The 25,740-nt window shown below is 39.8% G+C and overlaps 1 protein-coding gene across 6 annotated transcripts in view; it reads left to right on the plus strand.

Moving 5' to 3' along the window:
- slc12a7b (solute carrier family 12 member 7b) overlaps window positions 1-25,740 on the plus strand; it is a 62,836-nt gene that overhangs the window by 18,977 nt on the left and 18,119 nt on the right. For 5 of the 6 annotated variants that reach the window (XM_035142185.2, XM_035142186.2, XM_035142190.2 and 2 more), the window contains exons 2-8: window positions 17,159-17,253; window positions 18,077-18,208; window positions 19,722-19,868; window positions 24,070-24,124; window positions 24,438-24,568; window positions 24,771-25,012; window positions 25,198-25,409. In XM_035142185.2, the coding sequence (XP_034998076.1) occupies window positions 17,159-17,253; window positions 18,077-18,208; window positions 19,722-19,868; window positions 24,070-24,124; window positions 24,438-24,568; window positions 24,771-25,012; window positions 25,198-25,409 (1,014 nt within the window). Of the gene's footprint in view, window positions 1-7,412; window positions 7,680-17,158; window positions 17,254-18,076; window positions 18,209-19,721; window positions 19,869-24,069; window positions 24,125-24,437; window positions 24,569-24,770; window positions 25,013-25,197; window positions 25,410-25,740 lie in introns of those variants that run through there. The other variant, XM_035142192.2, reaches the window with a different exon arrangement.

Genomic DNA, 25,740 nt, shown 5'->3' on the forward strand with positions numbered 1-25,740 from the left:
GGTTTGGGTCTTTGGAACAACACAAAGTCAATTGTAAAAGACATTGCGTGGCCTTATGAGTGGAATGTGTTTCGCTCTGTGATGCATATCCAGATGAAAAACATATTCAGCACATTACAAGAGCTTGATTTGTCTTTTGCCAATGACACACTCATAGTGAGCAGCGCGTTTGGCCCGAGCAACATTTCTTTCTTGGTTTCACTTGAAAGATCAAGATAGTGGTGATCTGTTATGAGAGAATGATGTTTCAAAGTAACAGGAATTCTTATGTTAAGTCTTTTGTTGAAGCTCATTTTCAGTTCATGTCATCAACAACTGTATTCAAAGTTATTTAGATTAATACAATATATGAGGGACACGTGTCTTATTTTCCCTGCGGGCTAGTGCGTACAGATTTCAATAGATCCGTGTTGCAGAGGGAGTGATCAGAATCTCTGTGGGAGTGGTTGGAGTGGGATAGTGGGTGAGTGAGAGTCTACATAATAGTATGAAATTATGTGGGAGTAGACCAGTGTGGAATTGGAAAAGCAGTGCTGCACAGACCTCTACTAGAAGTTCAACAAGACTGAATGTAAGCCCCAACTTTGGCTGTGCTGGTCCATTACTACTCAGGACAAAGCCACACTTTGTACGGTTTGTACAGTACAATGTGGATGTTATGGCCTCAGTTGTAATACAAATGTTGGTAGTGGTTGGATTGTAATAAGTCGCAATGTTTACAATCACATCATATATAGGAAAATACAGCCTTATTTCAGTGTTAAATTCAAACTAAGCAGGTGACTAGAGACTGGGGAGCTCTTTCCTCTGTCCGTTGGTCTGTGTGCCCATCTGTCCTGGACATGTGTTTCCTGTTTATTTCCCAGGCAGGTCTGGTTCTGTTTAAAGCTGTTTTCTGAGCGGGCCTCTCTGTATTTGTGTTCACTCTTTTCTCCAAATCTTGTTGTTAACTCTGTATGTAACTTCCTCTGCCTTCAGGTTTAGCCTTGGATTTAGAAAGCAGCACAAGTAATATGCTTTCAGCAAATTGTCATACAAACATAATGGCTGTCTGATGTTGGGTTGGAATCACATTTTTTGTAAACTTGTTTCTCACAATGTTGAAGAATCATATTCAGCCTTGATTTAAACGAGAAGCCAACACCTTGCCTGTAAAGACTAGTTACCCCAGTGAGGACGTTTAACTCAGTAAAATAAACATTCTCATCCTTAAAATAATCTGACATCACTGATTTTCTCTGGATTGTATTGTCAATTAATCAATTAAGTATTTTACACCTAACATCATTAATGCTACAACTTTAGATCTACTAATCTGCCAATTATACTTCCATGTGATTGTTTGGTGTATAGAACATTAGAAAATATGTCATAAAATATCTTGTTTTTCAATCAACTGCCCTAAAGAAATTATTAAGTTACAGATTATTTTCTGTTGATCAACTAATTAATAAATCAACGAATTGTTACAGCAAACCCAATCCCACTACATGACAGTTGGCTTTTTTATTCTGACAAGACAGCGTTTCTTTTCTGTTATTAATGACACTATATCATTTTGTACATACTGTTCCTATTCATTGGCTGCCCAGCTACCATCAGTAATAAATGAAATAAAATTTAAAAAATGGCCAAAGGGAAGCTTCTCAAAAGCGCCAATGATTCAGGGAGGGCTTCTTCAGTGTGGGAACATTACGACCTGTGACTATGCCTCTGCATAATTCTGTTCTGGGTTATGACTGTCAGTTGGGGTTAGACTTAGTTTATACTATAACTTCTTTGTGCCTCATTGCGTATTTATTAATGTTGTACACACATTGTTTTAGGGTGTGATAGGGCCTCTCTGCTTCTTTATGTGTCCAAAGCAAACATGCCGTATCTTTTCCCGTTATGAATAAGGCATACATAAACTTTAATGTTGGTCAGGTCTCGCTATTACCTCCGCCAATGAGGCTATGTTTTCGTCTGTGTTTGTTTGTTAGCAGTATCACTCAAAAAACACTCATCTGAATCCCATGACAATTTGTGGAGGGATGGGCTATGACCCAAGGAAGGACTCCGGACCATTGGGTGTAGCCAGGATTTTGTTTTTCACTTTCTTTAACATTTTCACTGATTTCCAACTGAATAATACATGGATCTGGTGCAATGTGATTGAGTTTAAAGGGACTGTTTGGTCTTGGTGGACGTTTGCATGGTACTGAGTGCCATTCTAGTATTGTAGTACGATTCTGCTTCATTTGGGAAGGGTCTGGAAGACACGGCTACAGACCTTGTTCTGAACTCAGTTCCCACCTTGTCCCTCAGGATTGAGGCTTTGGAAACTCTTTTCTGTTTTGTTTTTTGCTTTAGGCTTTTTTTTTTTTCATATTGTAGCATTTGTCCTTTCTGACCCTGCAATGTTACTCAACTGTGTGTTTGCATTGGCCACATTACTAAGTTCTGCTTGTTCCAGTCAGACACTGTTATTCAGCATCAAGACTTGCACCCTATATGTGCGTCATGGAAACATTATTATAGACCCTTTAGATAATTCTTGGAAATGGTATCATACATTTTGCTTTGTCTATCATTGCCTAATGTGAGACAGCTCTATAATAACATACTCAATAGGTTGACAAATTCAGATTTATTTCAAATATATAGATTTATTAGTCATTGTTAACTTTTAACATTCTTTGTCTCTGTGTAATATGTGGAAGGGTGGTTGTTGTCTGGAAGGGATAAAGGGATGCAGAGAAAAGAGAAGAATGACTGCAAGGAAGTGGTGTTACTCTAGGAATGTAGGGAGTGAGCGAAGGAACGGGACATGACTCAAAATGATTTACAAAAATAATATTTGGTTTATCAAGGCCTGTACTGAAAATGAACCATTTTACCCGATACTCAAGGTTCACATGTTTTAAAACGAAGCATGACTGCATGAAGTGCATCCCCTGCTAATCCTCTATCATTTGCTGAAAGCATGAAATGAAATGTAAACATCACTGAGATTTGACCAGACTTAGGTTGGGAACACCAAACCAACAAAACATGTCCCATGTACTTGGTGGCTTGCCAAGATCAGGGCATAATAGCTCCAGGGAAAGAACTCAAGGTGAGATGCTTCATTCATCTTGCTGCACGTATAAGAACAGGAATAGCTATACAAATATCTACATACAGAATGTCCATATCATTGTAGGCGATAACCAGCAACCCATCGAAGGTTACTGGAGTTTAGACCAGGGTTTTCCAAACTTTTTGACCTATGACCCCCCCCAAATAATTGTTCCGGAGACAAAGGATATTTAATTCTGATGGTTTGCAAAACAATTGCCAACATGCACATTGAAATTGTCCTGATGCTTCAGCCATTCGGCCATAATCACTCTAGCAGCATTTTCTATTTTAAATTTAAGTATTATTTATGTCAAATACACTATTTGTAAAGTTTTAATTGAGTTTTGGAAATCTTGTGTGAACCCCTCTTATTGTTTCATGACCACCCTGGAGGGAGACAGACAGCTCTTCCTGTTCTGACTGCCGTCTTCTCTTACCTGTAGCAATCTCCTCTCCACAGGTTTCCAGTTATCAATATGGTGTTTCTGATAAGTCCTCAACCAGTAACCACATACTATACTGTTGTGGCTTTTTTCTGTGCTCCATCTTAGGTCAGCTGTCGTTTGTGTGAGGCCCTCTGGGTTCATGTGACTTTCATTATCATTGGTTCATGGACAATGCAAACACAGTGAACTCATCTAGTTTCTTTTCTTTTCACCATGTTTACAAAAGTAATAATTCAGATGTCTCACAAAGTTTGTCATCTTTACATAATGATTCAGTACAAATATTCACTGGTGTTTAGCATCATGTCTTAGATGGTAAATAATTTCCCCTCAGTTTGAATGTAGCACATTGTGGCTGTGACATTACTGATTTAGTGAGACTATTTGCTGACTTATTCATAAAACATTAACTGACTTTAACAATTAGCATGGTTAAAGAAGCTCTTTGCTAAAAGTATGGTTAGAACCAACCATTTAGTAGAAATGAAATGGTCACACTGCTGCATTTGGTCACCAACAATAGCTATTAGCAGTCATGTCTTACTCTTAACACTTTCATCAATGCTATCGATTGTGAGATGCACCATAAGCCCAGACACCAGACAAATAGAGCACAGTGGTTTTGGATATTAAACAGCGGTTTAAAAGTGGAGTTGGGTAATCTTCATTTTTACATCGGTTTGAGGAAAACACTCAGTTATTGACTAAAATGTTTTTCTTTCAGACTTGTTTATCAGCTCCATGAGAAACCAAGACTTATGTAATGAGGGAAATAAAGGCCACTATTATCTCATGTTTTGCCCAGATGCGATCTCTAATTGACAATAAAATCTCAGCCAACTAATGAGTTCCTATAACTGACCTGACCTCAGCTATAGGTAAAATAAGACACTTTTCCTGTGCTGTGCATTAGTGATCCAACGCCATCACCCAGCTGAGCTTTAGCATTGAGGCTTTACACGATGGTGCAGTTCTCTGACTGCCATGGCTTCCTAAAGAAATTAATTTTGACTTAATGTAGTTATACAGTTCAAACGACATCTGGTCTCCTGGAGCCCATCGGACCCCTCTGAATTGTCGTGGCTACAATTAAAGTTGACATTGGGAGATATAAGAGAGGGTTTAGAGATGGGTCTGGTGACCAACTACAGCTGCAAGTCATAGTAAAAGGGGAGGGTTATATTTATGTGCACAATTCCCTTCAAATTGTGCCTTAGTGACACCATCTGGTGAAGTGGTCTCTCTGTCTCTCTCTCCCTCTCTGTATCTTTCTATCGCCCTCTCTCTCTGTCTCTCTCTCCCTCTCTGTATCTGTCTCTCTCTCCCTCTCTGTATCTTTCTCTCTCTCTGTCTCTCTCTCCCTCTCTGTATCTGTCTCTCTCTCCCTCTCTGTATCTGTCTCTCTCTCTGTCTCTCTCTCCCTCTCTGTATCTTTCTATCGCCCTCTCTCTCTGTCTCTCTCTCCCTCTCTGTATCTGTCTCTCTCTCCCTCTCTGTATCTTTCTCTCTCTCTGTCTCTCTCTCCCTCTCTGTATCTTTCTCTCTCTCTCTCGCTCTCGCTCTCTCGCTCTGTGTTTGTATAATTTTAATAAAGGACAAGTCTTTCTGGCTTGCTCTGAGTGGAGGTTTAGGGGAAGGTCAGAGAAGTCAGGTGGTATAATTGTTATTCTCACATGACCACGTTTCATTGACACTTTTAGTCAGTACACAAATACTGCTTCTTTTGTGTCTGTATATCTAGATCAAAGTTACTCTTGTGCACCGACCAATACATTTTAATTGATATGTGCCATCTATTAGGGCCGTAGTCTAGTAGTAACTCTTTTTAAAAAGCACGTAATCTGAGCCAGCAATTGCTAACTTACTGTCTCTTTTTTCACCTGTCTCATGCTTGGTGTTAACCCCCCTCGTGTGCAAGTGGCTCTAAGTGTCATTGATCCCACTAGCCTTGGCTGACCCCTATTCTGCCTTTCACCTCTCTGACATACTCCCACACTTCATCAATTGCATGTCCTGAAGGCTGTTTCCAAAGCCAGTAGAGGCATCGTTGTTTGGGTTTAGTCCTGATAGATTCCCCTCACTAAGTAGTCATTTAACTTGTGTCCGATAGAAAAAATGTTGTCAACACAACCTCCCCACCTCCCCTCCATCACAGTGGGGATGTTTTAACTGATCAAATATCCAGCTCTATATAGACACAAGTGCACATTTGTAACCCCTACCTCTCTCTGTCCTTTCTCTCCCGACCATGCTGCGAGTTGCATAACAGCCAGTGTTGTTAACCTGAAGGGTTTAAAGGCTTTGGGCGTCATTAGATGCAACACACACACACACACACACACACACACACACACACACACACACACACACACACACACACACACACACACACACACACACACACACACACACACACACACACACACACACACACACACACACAATAACTATACAGCAGCCATCTGACATCAAACCAAGTGAAGCTTGATACGACTAAATCCTTCTTACGATGTAATTTGATAGCCTCTCTTAAGCTCTGCCTTGACACATCTGTCAATTTAGTGATGCTGGCAGCGGATGTTCAGTTTTGTCTTCATATGGCAAGTGGCAGCTGGCTGGAACCTGTTTGTAGCAATTTGTTAATTGAGAATGCACTTTTTTTTTCAATTATTTTATTCTAATATACTGTCACAGTGAAATCTCTGTCTGTATATAGCCCATTGTATTGATTTGTCACCTTTATCACTGACAGACAGTAAGTTCACTCACCTGACTAACTGACAGCCACTGGCCAGAAGACTGCAGCAGAAATTGAGCTACAATTTGTTCGTGGCCCTAAGTGATATCTTTCGCTACATGGCTTCTGTGTTTTATAAAAAGTTCAGAATTAGCTTAATCTCGTTAAGTGATTAGTGCCCATTCACATGCTCTTAGACGGACAGATTAACTGGCAGCCAAGACAAAGGTAGACGGCAGAGCACTGGGTCCAGAAAAGCTTTGGTGAGAAGGCTGGGGCAGAGTTTGATCTATTGTCTTTACTTTGTGTGGGCCTGTGAGACGTCTTCGATTCAAGCCAACATCCAGCTCTGTGTGTCTTAGGGGTGCATGCACTGCTAAGGCTCTGGCTGCGTGGCTGCATACAAGCACCCCATTAAATACAGTTATTTTGTCATAGCTCCCAGGTCTGTTTTCCTGCATGCTCCATGTGCTTTGCTGATCAATTGACCATGTCCACCTATGGCACCCTGGAGGTCAGTCAGGACATCAGATAGTAAATGAAACTGCTCACTCAGGCTGCACCCGCGGCCTAAAATAGTAAACCATTATTGATTCAATATGATCTACAGCTTTTGCTTCGGATGGCAAAAGCTGTCTCTGCTTTTCTCAGCGACACAAGCTCATAGATGTGGTTTCAGCATGTGTTTTTTTCATTGACTTTTCTCACCTATTACAGCTTACTCCTGTCTCTTTTCTTAGGATTTGTGTGTGTGTGTGTGTGTGTGTGTGTGTGTGTGTGTGTGTGTGTGTGTGTGTGTGTGTGTGTGTGTGTGTGTGTGTGTGTGTGTGTGTGTGTGTGTGTGTGTGTGTGTGTGTGTGTGTGTGTGTGTGTGTGTGTGTGTGTGTGTGTCCGTGTCCGTGTCCATCTCCATACCTCAGTCCTCACTCTCTTGAACTCATAGATCTGTTTTACTTTTGCTTTTTGCTTCCCTCTTTCTTTGCTCCACCCCCTTCGTACGTTCACATGCACACGCATAGTGTGTGTGTCATAGGGATCAGAAGCTCAGGGAGGTGTTTGTGTGTGTGTGCGTGCAGGTCTATCAGTGGGAGGGTGGGGGTGCTCTGTGATGCATGGCTGATGTCGCTGACAGCGTCATCACGGGCCACTTTTCACATACACACATACACAAACACTCACACACACACACTCTGTCACAGAAATAGCTGATCCTCACATTATCCACACAACACAGGCAGCGTTCCTGACTTCTGCACTTCGCTAGTGGTATCTCTGTACTTTGGACCCCTATTACTGGAGTTCCCCAGGGACCACAAGTAGGACCCCCTCCCCTTGACCCCCCTTTTCAGCCCTGCTCCTCAGAATGGAGCAAAGGGGAGGTTCACGACGAAAGGGTAAGTGTTTCCTTACCAAAGTCAACCTTGTAGTTGCCCTTTACTATCAGAGCTGTATTGGAGCTAAAAAAGTGTTTCTTTATTAAGGTTATTTAGTTCAGTAATATTTTGTTGGCTGGTTGTTTTATAAAAGGTCTTTCTACGACGCACCTGCTTGAGAGCAGTTTTTGGTACAATGATTAATAAATTGTTCCACCAATGGAAAAGCTGGCTGTACTAGATCAAGTGTGACTTGTGTAAGTGATGGAGTATTAATCAGCAAAGAGCATTGCAGACCTTCTGCTGTTAGAGATGTGCCTAGTCAGAGGTCATGTATGAACCAATGGACAGAGCCATCGCACTGATGGTGCTATCCAGCAGTTCCACCAAGTGCTTCAAAAAAGTCTAGATATGAGTATATTTGTCTGTTGAAAGTTTAAGTTTGTAGTTGTATATTTCTTTTTGGCATTGCTTTTGACCAAAGGAATTTGTTTTCATTTGCGTTGTCTAGACTCAAGACAACCCTCCTCCAGCTCTATTGTATTTATGCACCTTTTTATTTTTTGCTTGGTACAGTGAGCCATGGGCTAACTCTGGCAGTGTTAGGCAGCTTACACTGTCGTCACAGTGTGCTGCTTAGTGGTTATAAATAGGATGCATGGTCATTTATTACCACCGTGACCAAAGAGGCTGAGCCTCACCATCAGCACATCCTGAATTTACCTGTACCCACCAGTCAACCCGGTGTGGAGGTTGATGAAGTCTGATTGCAGCCCGAGTTTCTCCGCTGACTCTTTAGCCAAGGATGTGATCACAAGCACTGAACACTGAGCAGAAGTGTTTGCAGAAGAGGGAGGCATTCATCTTTCACTAATGAAAGATGAATAGTGTCCTGACTGTGCAGTACGCTGTGACAGGATCAGGGAATCCCTCTCCCTTATATAATATCTCTGACTCTAATGTAAAAGAGTGCTCCTTAAAACTCAGACGGTGAAGCAGAGCAGCATACTGCAGAAGTCAGAATATTAATTCATGCTTTTTACTCCTGAAGAAGTAAATTATAATGGCAGTAAATTAGTTCCTCTACTAAATTAGTACTGTATACCTGCATTTGAACCTATTTCAAGCAATTACAAGTTGATTTGTTTTGTGATTGAAAGTGATTACCAATGTATGATATCATTCAGAAAATGTATCTAATGCTTTGTAAAATTATTAGCAGTATTATAAAATATAAGTAATTTGTTGTAAATTGGCTAAAACAGTAGAGTATGAATTTGTCTTTGGCAGCAGGCTCTTTTATTAGTTATTATTTGCTAGTCCAAACAATCAGAATTATATATCTACAACTTGAATTCAAGCAAACTTTGCATGGTGGTTTGCACAGCTGTTGTGTTTATTCATCATATCATATGCTTAACCTCAGCTCACTTTGGGGATTAAGCGGATGTCTCTGTTTTTACCAGAGAGGGTTGATCTGATTAGGGTTAGTTTGAATGTGGTCATCGTCTCTTGCTTGGTTTTACCCTGTAGCAATGTCACATTTTTCAGGGTCACTTATGTGCTATAGCGCAGCAAAACTCTCCTCGCCATCTGCAGAAGTGACACACACACACACACACACCACACACACACACACACACACACACACACACACACACACACACACACACACACACACACACACACACACACACACACACACATCTCACCATCAAAAGCACCTGCATTCATTCGACAAAAAATACACACATTTCTCTTTCTCCCTTTTTTACTTCACCCACATTAGATTCTGTTTTCACCCTGTATAGAGTCATTTACATGCAGGTCAGTTATGGTCACCCAGGTCAGTTTTAAGACACAAATTCTCTTTCCATTTCATTTACAGCATTTAAAAGCAGTTATTTGGCACAGTAAGCATTGATCTGGAGCTGTGTTTCTAGCCACATGATTAATATGACTCTTTAGTCTCATTTGGTATCCAGCAGCTGGTGTTACAAGGCACAAGGTTCATTGTTGGTGCTGGGCGTGGTGTGTACATTAGATTAACCAAAGCTTGTTTGCTGAAAATAGACAGATATTGATACAGATGGAAATGGGTTTGATAAGACACTTCAATAAATGAGTTACACTGTTCAGTTAGATATTTCTGGTAAATAAGAGCAATTTATTTAGGCGCATTTCTAGGTTTATATTGTATTATTTTTAGATTTTTTATGATATGTTTGGTTGGGACCTTTTTCCTTTGATTGGTTTTTAACTAGAATGCTCTGAATAAGAAAACCATTGGACATTAGCTACAGATAGAGATAATATGACATCTTTCAAAAATGTGTAACTTCAATACCAGAGGGGTTTTATTTTCACATTCAGAACATGACTGCAGGCTTTGACAGCCCAGGCCTTGTTTGTTGTCAAGTTTCGTAGCAGTGTTTAAGGGAAAATGTTGAGAAGAGGGCAAACGTACAGTAATTTTTAGATGCGGTGTAACCCTGCATGCACTCTGTTACTGCCAACCCGTTAAATACAGCCCATAAACACCTTTTCTCCAAGTAGAAGAGTAGTTTTGTAGTTAATGAAGTGACCCAGCTCAGTCTGGACTCTTTAAGTCCACTGAAGATTATCTGCAAAAAATGACTCAAATACTGTTCACTGTTCAACTCCTAGATTCCATATCAGAGTGCATATATTATAGTACACAACTGAATCAAACACTATAAAGCCTGAGGAGATTAAGATTCATTTAGCTGGGGACGTTAGGATTTTACGACCATACCTCACACACATGCACGTCCTCTTCGCAGCTTTCATTTTCAACATTGCTCTCACCTTTCCTTTTCTCACGCGGACCAGGTGCATATTCGCTAATATATCGTACATTAATTTGCTCGCTCCAAACACGTCTGAATGTGCACCTTCAGCATTCCTGAACTGACACGAGAACTGCTGATGTTAGGGCTTCGGGCTATGCAGGATGGGTAATAACGTCAAAGAGCAGGCTGCCATTGTTGCAGTATGTACCTGGTCAGTCATCATAACTGAGCTGGGTTTCTCAGGGGGTGGGGGGTTGGGGGCCAGCTGGACGGGGTTGTTCAATTGATTTTGAATCTCTTTTCCTCAAATGACCAGTCTAACAGACATATAAATCATTGCTATTTGATAATTTGAACCAGCCTACTAATCATTTAGTGCTTTTTTGATAATTCTGTAACAATTATGAATGCTCCAAATGACTTATTTCCCTGTCAGTTTAACAAACATTTAGATTTAGAGTCGTGAACTGTTACAAAACTACGATGACTATCAGGAAAATATATCAAAGTTGAGCAAAATTTTATTTGGATCACATTATCTGCAGGTGCTCGGACCAGCAACCTTCTTTCCTTGCCATTAAAGTCTACATGCCTGTGCAGAATGAGGTTATGCTTTGCTCCATTCGAGTGGTTATGTATTGGTTTACTCTGTCACAGCTTATATACAAGCATATTTACATTTTCTAGTTCAAACCTGGTTTGTGGTGTTATGTGACGCTACCTGCCCACCTGCCCTATTTCCCCCCCTTGCCGGTTCACAACATCCAGGCAAAAGTGCTGAGAGAAGGTTGCTGCAGCCACTGGAAGAATTATGCTTAATATCCAAAATGGTAAGAACAACACACAATATTAATAAGTACCAAAGCTGTGTAGTATTTCTGGTGCTGACTAGCCAGGTTAGCAGAATCTTATTTTATCTGTTGTGAAATACTCAGATGTTTTAACTGCAGCTCAGTTCAACTAGAGATGATTATGTTTGGACATAAACGTGATTTTCTAGGAAGCTCAGTGAATAAGTGTAAGGTAACTGGCAACATGTGTAATGTGCGCAGAGGCTAACATCTGCTAACTAGGCCAGGGTCTTGTCACTGCTACTGTATATAAATCTGGACCATGTCCCAGAGGACTGTTCGCTGCAGCACACCAAAGGACACTCACACATGCACACGTTGAGATTACACACCAACAGTCAGGATTATATGTAGACAGACTGACAGACAGATAATCTACACCTTCCATCACATTGCCCTCTCTTATTCGCCCCTGTGCTTTTTCTTAAGTGCAATTTGCAACAAGGCTTCCTGCAGTAACTGCAGTATTTGGGTATTGTGGAAGGATTTGCCGCAGCTGGCACCTTTGCCTAGTTTGGAACGGCGATGTGCAAATGTAGCTTGAGGGCAGTGGAGCATTTGATGACATGGAGGTGGGATAAAATTTGTTTCCACACATCAGCCTTTTTAGGTATTTTTAGATGTAACTGGCAAGATCACAGCTCACTTTGAGTGTGTTAACGTTGTGTAATTCTTAGCCCAAAATAACATTGGTAAAACGAGGTTAATGATGAACGGATTTGAACTGCAATTTGCTCATCCTCCCGTAACCATCTGGTTACCAAATATTTTGTTCTGTTAAACAACTGACTAGTGACCATTCAGTGACTGTAGGCGTTTTCAGACATGAGATTTGGAGCATGTCTGCACAATCGGGTCCGGACATTCTTCGGGGTTTGCCTTCACATATCACATAACCCTAATCATCATATGAAGAATGCAGCAGGAGATTCTAGTCAGACTTACTCACAACAACACACATATCTGGTGAAGAGTGGCGTCTGGGTAGAGTATGGAGGAGACAGGACAGAACACATAAATTCAGCTGCGGAGATAACATGTTTTTTGTTTATAGCACATAGACACTGGTGTTGGCTCTTATCACCAAAAGCTCTTGAATCTCGTTGTTTATCCACATGGACAACTTTGTTCTCTCCTCTTTTTTCATCCTGAGATATTCACATTTTTGTTGTTTTTTTTGTTTTATTATAAGTTTCACATCCATCACATCTCCTGCTGTATTCTCACATGGGGTCACACAGACATTATCCAGAGATTTTACCTGGGGGTTGGCGGGAGAAACTCTGGAGAATGTCTTTTCTACAGCAACTGACCGGGACATTTGTGTTCTCACATACAGCCTCTCCGGATAATTTCAGCAGATTATCCGGATTTCAGTGCACGTCTGAAAGAAGCTAGAGTTACTGTAGTGAGGCAATTCCTTTCAGTCTCTAATTCCTCTCGCATAATTATTTTCTCTTATAGTTAACAGCTCTGCATCTTAGTGTTACAATAATTTGAAAAAAATATAAATTGATCACTGTCTCTAAACATTTTCTTAACTGTATTGTTGGACGTGTTGTAGCTGCTTTAATGTACTGTAGTTTTTTTTAAACATGGTGGATCACTTCCTGTTTGACATCTAAAGCACCTCACACACGGGCACACTCTAAAAGCGGAAATCTACCGGATTTGGAAACAGCATCGACAGTTTTAGCCTGCGCACGGACCTCAAAGAGGATTTAGCTAGTGTCATTTAAGACAATGATTATCTGCGCTGTGTAGCATCTCCAGAGCTCAGCAGTGAGTGGCAGGTTGACTCACTCGGTTGCATCCTCACAGTACCAGCGTGCAGAAGGGTTGTTATTTTCAATTCATTCCCTGTTATCACAGCTTATTGAAACACTGTGCCCTGACCTGATACAGTATGTTCTGCCATCCCACTCACACTGTGTCCGCTCCGAGCCACATAGTACAAGGACATAATGACTTTCCCTGTGATTACAAGTGGGCTAAGCCTTTCTGCAAGCCTCTTATTCCCCCTGCAGCTGGATCAAGCAGCAAAAGTTACCCATGAAATCCCCTCTGCAGTCAGAGTTCACAGTCGGCAGCTCCACTGATGGATGTAGAAGTCCAGGCAGAGAGCCATGGTTGTAATTGACACAATAATGTAAGAGGGCGGAGAATGTACAAAGAAATATCGGTATGTGGTTGTGCATATTTAGCTCCGCCAAGGAGGTTATGTTTTTATCTGGCGTAGGTATGCTCTCTTCTGAGTGCCATTCTTTTGATGTCTTGAGGCACTGCATTGTAAAATAGTTGGGAACAAGTAGCTTAAAACAACACTGCTAAAATTACACATTGTAAACTAATGGGGTATAAAATGTAAAAAAAAATTATCTGGAGAATTCTCAGCAAACTAGTGGGCATGTTGATATTTCTATTCTGCCTCCTGCAAACTCTACCCAGGTGACAGTGTTTGCCCAAACCAAACAGTATTTCCAGTAGGTGACACTCACACGGACAATCCCTGTTTGTATGCTGTGCCTGTGAAGGGAAAGTCCAAACATTTTTATCAGTTTTTCTTTATTTACAAAGGCTCAGAGTTTTATTATTAACTGTAAAGCCTTGCAGTAGTAAACAGAGTCTCTTTTTGTCTTGGGAGCTTGGTCTTTAATGTTTAGAGCATCATTTCTTCATGTCAGATCCACACTTGGTAATGCTTTCCCTGAAAACCCTGCCCTCTGCCTCAAATAGCTTCTGGTCGGGTGAAAATTAGTGCTGCTCCTGCTCAAAAAGGCATTTGTCTTAATTCTGACAGCATCCCTTACACATGGTTACAGTTTAACCAGGTTCAGCTGACCAAGAATTGAATTGAATTTTAATAATGTTATTACTTTCTTCAAATTTAATTGGTTTGATATTTGCATCATTGCAGTAGCCTAGATGTACAGTATGTACCAATATTTATTTTCTTCTTCTTTCTATCGAACAGCTAACCAGGTACCACAGTTTTCTAAAGATATTTACTTCATTCACAGTGAACTCGTACTGCTCTGCCAGGGAATCAAGACCTCCAGAGAGTTTGGTCTTTGGTCCTCAAGTCATTGCTTAGATTACATATATGAAGTGGCATCACATAACTATCTTACTCCAAACAATATTGTTGAACAGCAGTTAGTGATCAGTGCATTGTCAAGCACATGTAAAATACTGTTGCACCAGACATTTGAATGTTGAGCTCGTACGTCGACGCAGCATCTGTGTCTTTGTTTGACATTTTGTATGTTAGTCCTGTCACAGGTTCAGCTATGACTATGTCCTTGACTAGTGTATCAGGGTGGTGTGAGGATGTGTATGATGGAAATGGTACATGGAGGATTCACAATGTTCAATCTAAAGTCTTAAGTGCTGGGCATAGTCAAAATACCCCACCCACCCCAGAGTACCATCAGGTATTCAGCTTTACATTGGTACATTTCTGTAGTGGCAAACTGGCAGTGGATGTTCTTGATACTGAGCTGGACAAATATGGAGTGTGATCGAGTTGGAGGGACAGTCAAACTTTTGCTGCACAGTTGAGGGGCAGATTCTAAGTCCACACCAGACTTGAGTTTGTCCAGACTAGTACCAAGAACGTCCTCTGCGAGTCTGTCAGATGACTAAGTCGATCCCTTGAGGAATCACTTGACTTTTTTAGCATCACTGAAACGATATACCTTACTGACACTTGGACATGACTGCAGAATGTTGGGTATCATAGCCTCTGCACTCTGACTTGTCGGTTCATTCAAAACACTCACTCAGTGCTTTGTTGTGTGTAGGTTGCCCTCCCCACAGGCAAAGACACAACCTAGTTCACAGTTTGGTGCTAGAATGTGCTCTCTGTATATAGCTTGGTTGCTGTTTGTTATATTGTTATAGTGTCTGCGATCTGTTGTGGTTGACGATGTGGAGCTGCAGAGAAAATCCTAACAGAACTTATTTGATTGAGATGTAAGGGCCTGAGATGCAGCATCTGTTGTTCTTTGTGACAGGAGCCTCCAGTTAAAACCAGCTTTTTTGTGGTAAAGGGATCATCCATGCCTTTCCAAGATGAGGAAAAAATGGGTTAGAGGACAATGAAGAATTTACTCATAAGATTTTGCTCTGCCAAAAAACGAAATACCTTTTTATTGTGCAAAGCTGGATGGCTGAAGTTGCACTTCAATTATTTGTATTTTTTGCATGCTAATTAGTTAAACTAGTGTTAAAAATCATGTGTAATTTGTCAGACCCACTGTTATTGTGGCGGATCGAGGATTTTTCTAAATCAGGGGCCATAAAGGGGCCACAGTTTACACAGAGGGGCCAGTTATATGTCCAACATGCGCTGCACAATTTCATTCAGTAAGATGCACTTTCATTCTGTGACACAAGTCATTACTGTTAGCGCTATAGCATTGAGCAAAGCCACACATCATTTAATATAGTACAGACAATTGTTCCTTGTTCAAGCAAATTGTGCACTTCCAAAAAGTTTTTTTAGCCAATTGTCAAATGTATTGTTGGTAATGTTAGTACTACTGACAGGCAACTGACAGGACAGGGTCACTGCAAGGGCCAATCAGATTTCAGTGCCCTGACCCCACCCCTGGATCCACCCCTAGTTGTTGAGTTTCCTTCCTTCCCCTTTTTATTTTTTCGGTCAACACTGTGTGTGAGATTGTCTTTGAGATCAGTAATCTACATCCATCACATTGCTTGATGTTCTGTCATCAGACAATACGTATTCTGCTGTGCCATTCTTATAGGTTTGACATTGTTGTTATGGCACATTAACTTCTCAGTGTCACATTGTGTTTAATAATCTGCTGCTACATTTGCTGGATATTGTTCAAGTTTAATTATAGAGTTGGTTGTTCTCATGTTTCTGCTTGAATGTGCCTTGTATACATTATTAATCTCGACGGAGGCTAGAACACGGGCTTCTCTTCTTATTTTGTCTTCCATGGTGCTGCAGGTGAAAAATGAATCGTGTTGTTTAATTTATTTATCAAGTTTGTAATGCTTGATATTTTATCTAGATCAAATGTTTTTGTTAAGAGTGTGTGTATTTTCTAACCTTAGTCAGAGGTTGTATTTTGTCAGCTTTCAAGAATTAAAATAGCTGGGTTAGGGTTATAATGATAATTCTTACCTGGAATTACTTTGAAAAACAAGCCTTTTATTGCTTTTAGTCCAAACCTTCAAGTCACAACAGTTTTCAGACATTTATCTCAGCAGAGATATGATAAACACTGTAGGACACTCAAGCTTGATTTATACTCAAGGTGTTTGTTGAGGTGGGTTGAGTGAGCATTGTTAAGAATAATCACAAACAAAAAGTGCAACTGCACAAATCAATTTAAGTACGTTGTTAAAAGCAAACAAAGCAATTTATGAGCAGTTAAATACATGTGGTTTGTTAATATGGATTTCAATTTTACAGTTATTAGTGTATTGATATCCTTTGGACACTTTACACATTTACCTATTTTAGTCATAATGTGACCTGTGCAGCTAAAAGGAGCATTAAAATAGGTTTCATTAAAGGAAGATTAAAAAATAATTATTGTGATATTTAACATCAAAATGCATTTGATCAGGTGGAAACCCGTTGTTGTGACATAATACAAACCTTTAACATCCTGCAAACCTTAATCAAAAATGTATTATACTATAAATAAGCACCTTGTTGGAAATAAAGTTGATACTGAAAACAGTGTAGTGTATTTATTTGCCCACAACCAACCATATTTGCCTTGGTTACAGAACTGAACTGGCTGAACCCAAACAGTATTTATTCCTAAAATTCAACTGTGTTGTGTTTCCACAGGTGATGGCGTTCCAAAGGAAAACAGCCCCTTTATTAACAACACAGACAACGACAAAGGCAACAGCTACGATGGCACCAACATGGCTCTCTTTGAGGTAACAGTTTTCATCATCTTCAACTTCACATATGCACATGATGGGGGAATGTTTGACTAAACTTGGGAACGTAGCTTTGTTTTGACAGGATGTTATAAACCATGAATGAGAGCCCCCCAGACTGAGGGGAAGAAGCTGCAAACACATATATACTCTTTAAGTTAACTAATTTTCACTGCTAGTGCTACAGTATTAAACCTAGACTATAGCCTACGAAGCTCTATCATTTATTAATGCACAATATGCTACAGTATCAGGGTCAGTAGTGGTGAACTAAATAAATAGTTTACAAGGAGGTGAAGGTATCAATCTACTCTGAACTCAGAGTAATGCACTGACTTCATAAGCAAATCAGATTGACGCACTGTTGAGCCTACTCAGCTGACCCTTTGCCAGGTACTTGGCTCTGGAATTTGTCTGACCTTGCTACTCTGCGGTTACTGACCCCTGAATAGAATCAATTAGACACTGCAGCTTCTGTTTTCATCGCCCCAGGAGCTGGAAGCTGATCCAGGCATGCTCATGCCTTTCTAAGATTCTTTGAAAAGTCAGCCAACAAAATATTGCACTCTCCATTTTAATCCTGGAAGAGTTTGCCCTCTAAGAATATGGTCACTAACTACCCTAAAGGCCAAATGTAAGGTGAATGGCTAGTCATGGAATATTACTTTACATGTTGTTGACATAGCCACTTGTCTTTCTGTAACATTGGCTTAAATGAATCTTGAAGAAACATACAGTTTAAGCCTAATTATGTATTGAAAAAATGAAGTATCAGATGCTGCCATTGTCCAGCTTGTTGAAAATTATTTCTGTATTGCAGGAGGAAATGGACAGCAACCCCATGGTGTCATCTCTCCTCAACAAACTGGCAAACTACACCAATCTCACCCAGGGGGCCCAGGAGCACGAGGAAGCTGATGAAGATGAGGGGTCCAAGAAGAAAGCTGTTAAGGTACAGCAGAGAGCCTTATATTTTATGAGTATCACAGCTTTAAGGTGCTGTTGCTCTTGCTGCTTTAACAGTTGCTATTTTACACTACATCACTACTTAACAGGGTCTATGAGCAATGAAACCCTGCTGTTTGTTTTATTTTTTAATCTTTATAGGGGAATGCAACCTTTAAAATCACATTTTCTTCTACCAACAAATGTATGTCAAAGTATTGTAGACATAGCAATGTTAACATTATATTCTACATGTTATTATTGTTTATTCACCCTTTGGTATGTCATTGCTTTACCCAGCTTACAGTAAAACAAAAAGTTTCAGTTTTGCAAGTTAAATCTTGCAAGAGTTATAGTCAGTGAGCCTGTATTGCTTTATTTACCCCGTTATGGTTGAAAGTAGAAACTGAATAGCTGAACAATCATCTATAAAAATGCAATTAAATATAATCTGTTCCTCTAAAACAACAAGCTTCCTTCGAACAGTCTTATTTTAAAGGCAGCCGTTAATAAAAAGCACTCTGACGTATACTTTTTTTTACTGGATGACCCATTGACCTTGTTCCTTGGGTTGGATGACGAGAGATGAAGTGAGAAATGTCACACTGGCAGACGGACATCTTCAAGTTTTTGTGTCGTCCTTGTGCCACAGACCATTTGAGCGGTTTCTCCTCGAGGATCTCTGGGTACTCATGTTTCGGATTTCTTAGAAAAGGAAAATTAAAAGTCGCCACAGTGCTGCCATGCGGCATATAGATGCTTCTGTAACCACAGCTTCAGTCCCATGCCAGTTGCGCCATCCTGTCAACTGAATGGAAATAAGACTCTGGGGTACCTCCCATTGGCTCGCAGGAACATCATGTTAAAGAAATAAGTGGATGAAGCTGACACCACTGTCGCCCCTCTTTGTCTGGACCAGTGGGACTAGTGTTGTGCACTTGGAGATAAATGGATAAAAAGATAGCTGCTTGTCAACCTTGAGGTGATCGATTTGACGTCTTTTTTTTTTTATTTCTGTCAGAAAAGCTTATTATATTCCTGTTGCTTGCTCCTCTTTACAAGCTGTTGTGAAACTACAGAGTCTTGTATGGAATGCCATCTTTTGGGATGAAGGATTTTCAACTATTTTTGTCACTGGTTGCTGGATAGTATAGAGTGGTTTAATAAAATATGATGCCCGGGTCACTGAGATGTAAGTCTTACAACTCTTTTTAAGCTTTGAAGCGTGATCTTCAAATTGTTAGTAGCAGCTTTTGCTTTGGTAACGGAGAACTTCTTGTGCATTTATAATGGCGCCCTATCGACGCGATCTTAAAACCACAGCTTTTAAGTCAGTATTAAAATAATCAGGAATCTAACCACTGTCTGACCTGAATATACTAATGTTGTGTTTTCATGTAGATCAGTTGTAATCGTAATACAAATTGATAGTTTCAGATTTTTCTAAATGTAATCCTAAATAACGGTTCCCCACTTCCTTGCTTTTCTTTTCTATCTCATTCCCTGTCCCACTTCTGCAGAGCCCACAGATGGGGACATTCATGGGTGTCTACCTCCCCTGCCTCCAGAACATTCTGGGGGTCATCCTGTTTCTTCGCCTTACCTGGATTGTCGGCACCGCCGGCATCTTGGAGTCCCTGGCTATCGTCTGCTTGTGCTGCTCTTGCGTGAGTACTCATTCATTGTGACCTACGTGACTTGCCTCTTTACTTTTACTGTATTTTATTCACGATAGTTTTACAGTGGAAATTAAATTAATGAATCGTGTTTGCATGTCCTTTGCGTTTCCAGAGTTAGTTTTGTTTATTTAAAGAAAAGGTCAAAGTGAAAGGAGCTGGTCTGACTCCTGACGTGGATATTATTTGCTCTTTATTAAGGGATTTAGAGTTTAAGTCATTAGAGCAATGACGTGCAAGGTTATATAAGAGGGAACTTCATGTACATACCCTGCTCTTTAGGGCATTATGGCTACATTAGCATATGAGAGGGTATATGTCTCTGTGCCTGAGTGTTTTTAATGACACTGGGGTCAGAAGAGACTTGAACTTTTAATGGTAGACGGATTGCAAATGTTGGATTGAAAGGAGTAGTGAGTGACCGTCAAGTTGACTCAGGGGCCGGGCACTGATCCGTCCTATTTTTAGCCGCTGTGACTCTCTATTTCCCATACACTCCTAGCTTCTAATGGCAGCCGGCAGCTTGACGTGTAATCCCTCCATCTGCAAAGTGTCAGAAACATAGCGACAAGCACACCCACAAGGGGACAGGACAGGGCAGACAATGGATTATCTCAGTTTAATCAGGGAAAGTATGAACTATCTCAGATGAATGCTTTTTACCTTATTATGGAATGTTGCTTTAAGGGAGTAAAATGTATAATAGATGACCAAGACTGACAAAGTGACCCCATTTCAGACTGTGCAAAGTCAAGAAATAATTGAAAGATGCAATTTAGGCATTCAAATTTGTATTTATTAGAACTGTCGATTTGAATGTTTTGTATATATGATCAGAAGGAAAATGTAACCTTGTACATTGTTTCTGTAAGGAATTCATATCGGATTTCATAGCTACGTTAGCCGTTTGTCTAATGATGGAAACTCCATTTCATTTCAGTCTAGCAAAAGTGCATTAGCAGGGTTTACCCTCCACTATATCACTGCTGTTACATAATAAGAGAGCCAGGGTTTATCAAACAGATTAATGTTCATTTTTACTGCTCAGATCAGTTCTGACTTCAGCCATCTGCTTATGGGTCATAGTTTGTGTGATCAAGACCCAACACCAGAATTGTCTAAAAAATAACCTAAAGGGTATTAATTCATCTTCATTTTAAAACAGTTGTTGTTTATTCTGTTCATTTCAAAACAGTTTACTGTGTTGTCTCTACTTTCTATTCTCTTCTATTTCACTTCTCATACATAGTTTACACAAAGAAAGCTGCAGCAAACACTTTGTGGCTGAAATCTCTTGTTCACTCATTCACTATTTCCTATATCAACCACGGCTCTGACCCAGATCCCATCCTATAAAACCATTGTCCTGTACTTGATGAGGTTTTTTTCTATTTTAATCAGTGCAGCTTTTTTTAGCCTTTACCGCACTAGTGGCTTTAGTGGTCGGGGAAACTCTCTGACCAGTTGCATGTGTGGTGTAAATCCTCTGACATGATGCTTCTCAGCCAATCATTGAGACCTGAGAAAGTGCGTGAGCTACTCAGACGGGAGAGGCGAGACTAGAGACAGTAGTCTGAGAAATAAGTGGGGAAGGGGAGGGGTGGGATTTAACCCTGAGGAAAGAAAGGGTAAAGGAGATTAACACTTTTTAGCTGTTTAGATGTGTCGAGCTTGTTTATAATGGCATTGTTTGACAGTTAAATGGTAAAATGAAGTTAATAAAAAAAAGAAAAAGGAAATCTCAAGCTACACATTTTATTAGATTTTTCAAATATCAAGCTCTTCATTTTAAGATGGACATTTTTCACTTGATATACAAATTATTGATGTGTATAGACACATTGAAGAAAACAGAGATACACTTCTGAACACATGCATTCAATGACAGTTGTGAGCAGTGACAGTAGCAGTTTTTTTTTTTAAGGTCATTCCTTTGAGCGTTTGCACTATGAATATCACAACAGTCAATCACTGCAGACTATAGCAGTTGAAGTCATACAACAACTTACTGCAGACAGACCACCAGACACTGCTCCGTCAGTAGGATTCCTGTTTGGTCCTCTGACTCCTCAGATACTCGGATGTTTCAAACTCTCACCGACATCCTGAACCAAGGCCATTGTTGAATTTCAGCTCCTGTATGATTCAGTGGAACTTCTCTTTCTATACTTTGTGAAATGAGAACTCAATTTCTGTCGATTCATAATACTAAAGAATGAACTGGCACCAATCTATTAAGATTTTCTACTGAAAAAGTTTGTTGTTTCAATGAATAGAGGTAGGAGTCATATGTCTTTGTTTTGATACCCCTTCATATTAAATAAAAAATGTGTATTTGATTGATTAGTGCTGCCATTTGCAAGTGCTTTGTATAAAAGTGTATAATTTACGTTACTACTATATTTTAAATTATTGCAGTTACCTTACATAAATTGTTAAAAATTATATCACTAGACTAGTAATTTTGAATGTGATATAAGACAGCATGAGGGATTTTAAGGTCTTAAAGACCACCTTATATTTGATTTAAAACATTTTGAACATTAATTTAGCCGCTCTACGATTGACTTTTCTGACCATTTCACCACCACACATAATTATAAGTAATTATTATATGAAAGCATTAATAGCAATTCATGAATCTTCACTTATCTGATATCGATATTCTTAGTTCAAGATTTCAACCTCATTTCAACAATAAGAAAGACTAAAGTTAGATTTAGGTGATGACTACCTGTCAAAAAAAAACTAATTACCACTCCTAGAGAACTTCCAAATTTACAGGTGGATGTAAACATAGAGTCTTAATGGAAGTTTCATCTGTGTCAACCTACCTGCCAGTACTGCTTTAATGAATGTGTGTTCAGGTCCCAGCTTCATTCCCTGTAGCTGCTTAGAGATTCGGTGGAAGCAGGAGGTAAAACTGTCGGGTAATTGGCTTTACTCCAGCTTCTCTGCCACTTTAAACCGGACGCCCAGCAAAGAGCAAAAGATTTATTTTCGTTGTGTCCTTGTCCTTGCTGCCTTCTTCTTCTTCTTCTTTCTCCTCTTTCCTTTGTTCTCTGTTCTTTCACCGTCATGCTTTTTTCTTTCACCCCTTCAGTTTCATTTTTTTGTGTGAAACTGAAGGGGTTTCACACTCTTTTTTTCATTTCTTTGTATTTCTTATCTTGTGACTCCTTGCCCTTCTTTCTGCTCCGTTCTCTCTTTCATCTGGAGGCACTGTTGGGTAACAGGATGTAAAAGTCCTCAGCCACAATGACTGATTTCATGGAAAAGCTGGGATCCATTACCAATCAAGCATTTAGAGCATAAGCCCATAAGAAGAATGCTATAGGTCAAATGCTAGATTGACCTCTACAACAAAAACCTGGAAAATTCATGGAAACAAATAAAGACTTGTTGGGTGGGCAAGTAGGTTTTTGTAAGTTATTAGTTTAGTTCTGATATTACAACAGTATTAAGGGAAAATATCTACGATTTCATAATGGTCATATATTATCTTTAATTTAAAAGAAAAAGTAATATAACAATTAAAAAAAGCTGAAATTTCTCATATTATAAAAAGTTGTACGTTTATAAAAATAAAGTCGCATTTACTTATCATAAGTACCAGGACAAGAATAGATTGTGCAAGAAACTGTGTCTATTCTGAAGAAAGAACCACTCAGACTTGAAAGTATTTGCCTCTTTTGTGGAGGAAGAAATGTTTGGTTGTTTTCATCTGCGTTCTGTTCAAAGGGATTTCAGAGTTTCTCAACTAATGAGATTGGTTCAAGATTTTGCATCCAGAAGGAAAGAAGGCAAGCAGTTCTCCTTGCTGCTCATTTTCTAAGAAAGTTTTTTTTTTTCTCAATTTTTCTTTTAGAGTTTATTCTCGTAACATTATAACTTTATTCTCAAAATAATAATAGGATTTTTATTTTTTTTATTTCAAGTGGCCCTCATGTCCCACAAGAGGAAATCATTTCTGTCATGCTTGGTTTTGAATGGTTGATAATGATATTCACAAATCCCCTTGTTACAACACAGAACTAAACAAGGAACTTACAGTGAATATTCACCATATAAAACCTCATATTTCAAAGGAGCATCATTGATTCTCATAGACTCTATTGAGTACAGAGGGACTCTCTATGTAAGGTTCTTTTGGGAGTTTTGACATTTGTTCCCTCCTGTGCTCTCTCCACAGACCATGCTGACGGCCATATCCATGAGTGCAATCGCTACTAATGGCGTTGTGCCAGGTAGGATTCTTTGGTGCTTAGAAATACACAAACCTCAACAAGGGGTGTGAAATAAACAGGGATTAAATCATAATGTAGTTTGATTTGTCTTTGTATTTTAGTTTTTTTGAGGATAAAATTAGATCACGTATTTCTTTGTGTGTGCTCCAACATCAGCTCGAATTTACCCTGAACCAATTTTCATCAGCTTCAAATATTTGTATAACATAGAATCATTGTTTCAGGATTTTTAGAAATGTGATGTTTTCTTTAATGTTTTTTTTATTCAGATTCTTTTCTCATTAGATTAATTCCTGCTGTTTTTTCTCCACAGCGGGAGGTTCCTATTATATGATCTCCAGATCTCTTGGTCCAGAGTTTGGAGGAGCTGTAGGTCTCTGTTTCTACCTGGGGACAACGTTTGCTGGCTCCATGTACATTCTGGGTACTATAGAGATTCTTCTGGTAGGTGAACCCTGTTAGTGCTTGGATTACCTCTACATGGTGGTGATCCTCCACGTGGATTTACGGTTCAGTGAGGCTGTCTATTCGTCTAACCTAGCCGAGTTCATGTTATCTACCCAAACTCACATTGTAACAATCCTGTCTCTCTCCTGAAAGGGACAGGTGTATATTTTCATCTTCCATCTGTCCCGTGTCATTTCAGACCTACATCGTGCCTAAAGCAGCCATCTTTGTGGCAGACAGAAAGGAGGACGAGCTGAATGCCCTGCTGAATAACATGCGGGTGTATGGCACGTGCTGCCTGGCACTGATGTCTGTGGTCGTCTTTGTTGGAGTGAAATATGTGAACAAACTAGCCTTAGTCTTCCTGGCCTGTGTCATTCTTTCTATCCTTGCTATCTACGCCGGAGTCATCAAGACCATCTTTGAGCCGCCTGACTTTCCGTGAGTTTCCCGTTAACATGTCCTCCAGTTTTATATGGCATCAGATGAATTTCGTAGTGACTCCTGAAGTTAGCATATTACCTATCTGTATATTCGTATGTCTGCATATTCATGTTTTAAATTGATTAAATAGCAATTGCAACACTTCGACAGCTCTAACTATTGTTTTTTTTCCCTCCATACAGTGTTTGCATGTTGGGAAATCGCACTCTGCAGAACCTCAACTTTGACAAGTGTCTTAAGACAGATTTTATCGACAACATGACGGTCACCACCAAACTGTGGATGCTGTTCTGTGACGGACCTGAGCTCAACGCCACCTGCAATGAATACTTCGACAACAATAATGTGACCATGATTCAGGGCATCCCTGGGCTGACCAGCGGAGTCATTTCAGGTTGGAACACAATGTTTTCTCTGCAGAAAAACAACCTCCCTGACCTGTTATCTAGACAATATCATATTATCACAGCTACAGCTGTAGTATGCAGGTATGTGGGTGTATTCCAGTTCAGTTCAACTGAGCTTTACTCCCAAAATTATCCAGAATTCTCTCTTGTTTTTCTTAAAGTCATCCTGCTACATACTTGCCAGAATGAGATTAAAAATTATGACAAAAGATCATGGGACAGCCTTGCAACATGTTTGTTCAATACTAACCTTCCAGTGTGAAGTTAAACAAACGATGATGGGAATATTGTATGAAACACAGTGCAAACCCAGAACAT

This window comes from Hippoglossus stenolepis, chromosome 19 (assembly GCF_022539355.2).
Source record: "Hippoglossus stenolepis isolate QCI-W04-F060 chromosome 19, HSTE1.2, whole genome shotgun sequence".
In the NCBI taxonomy this organism is placed as follows: domain Eukaryota; kingdom Metazoa; phylum Chordata; class Actinopteri; order Pleuronectiformes; family Pleuronectidae; genus Hippoglossus; species Hippoglossus stenolepis.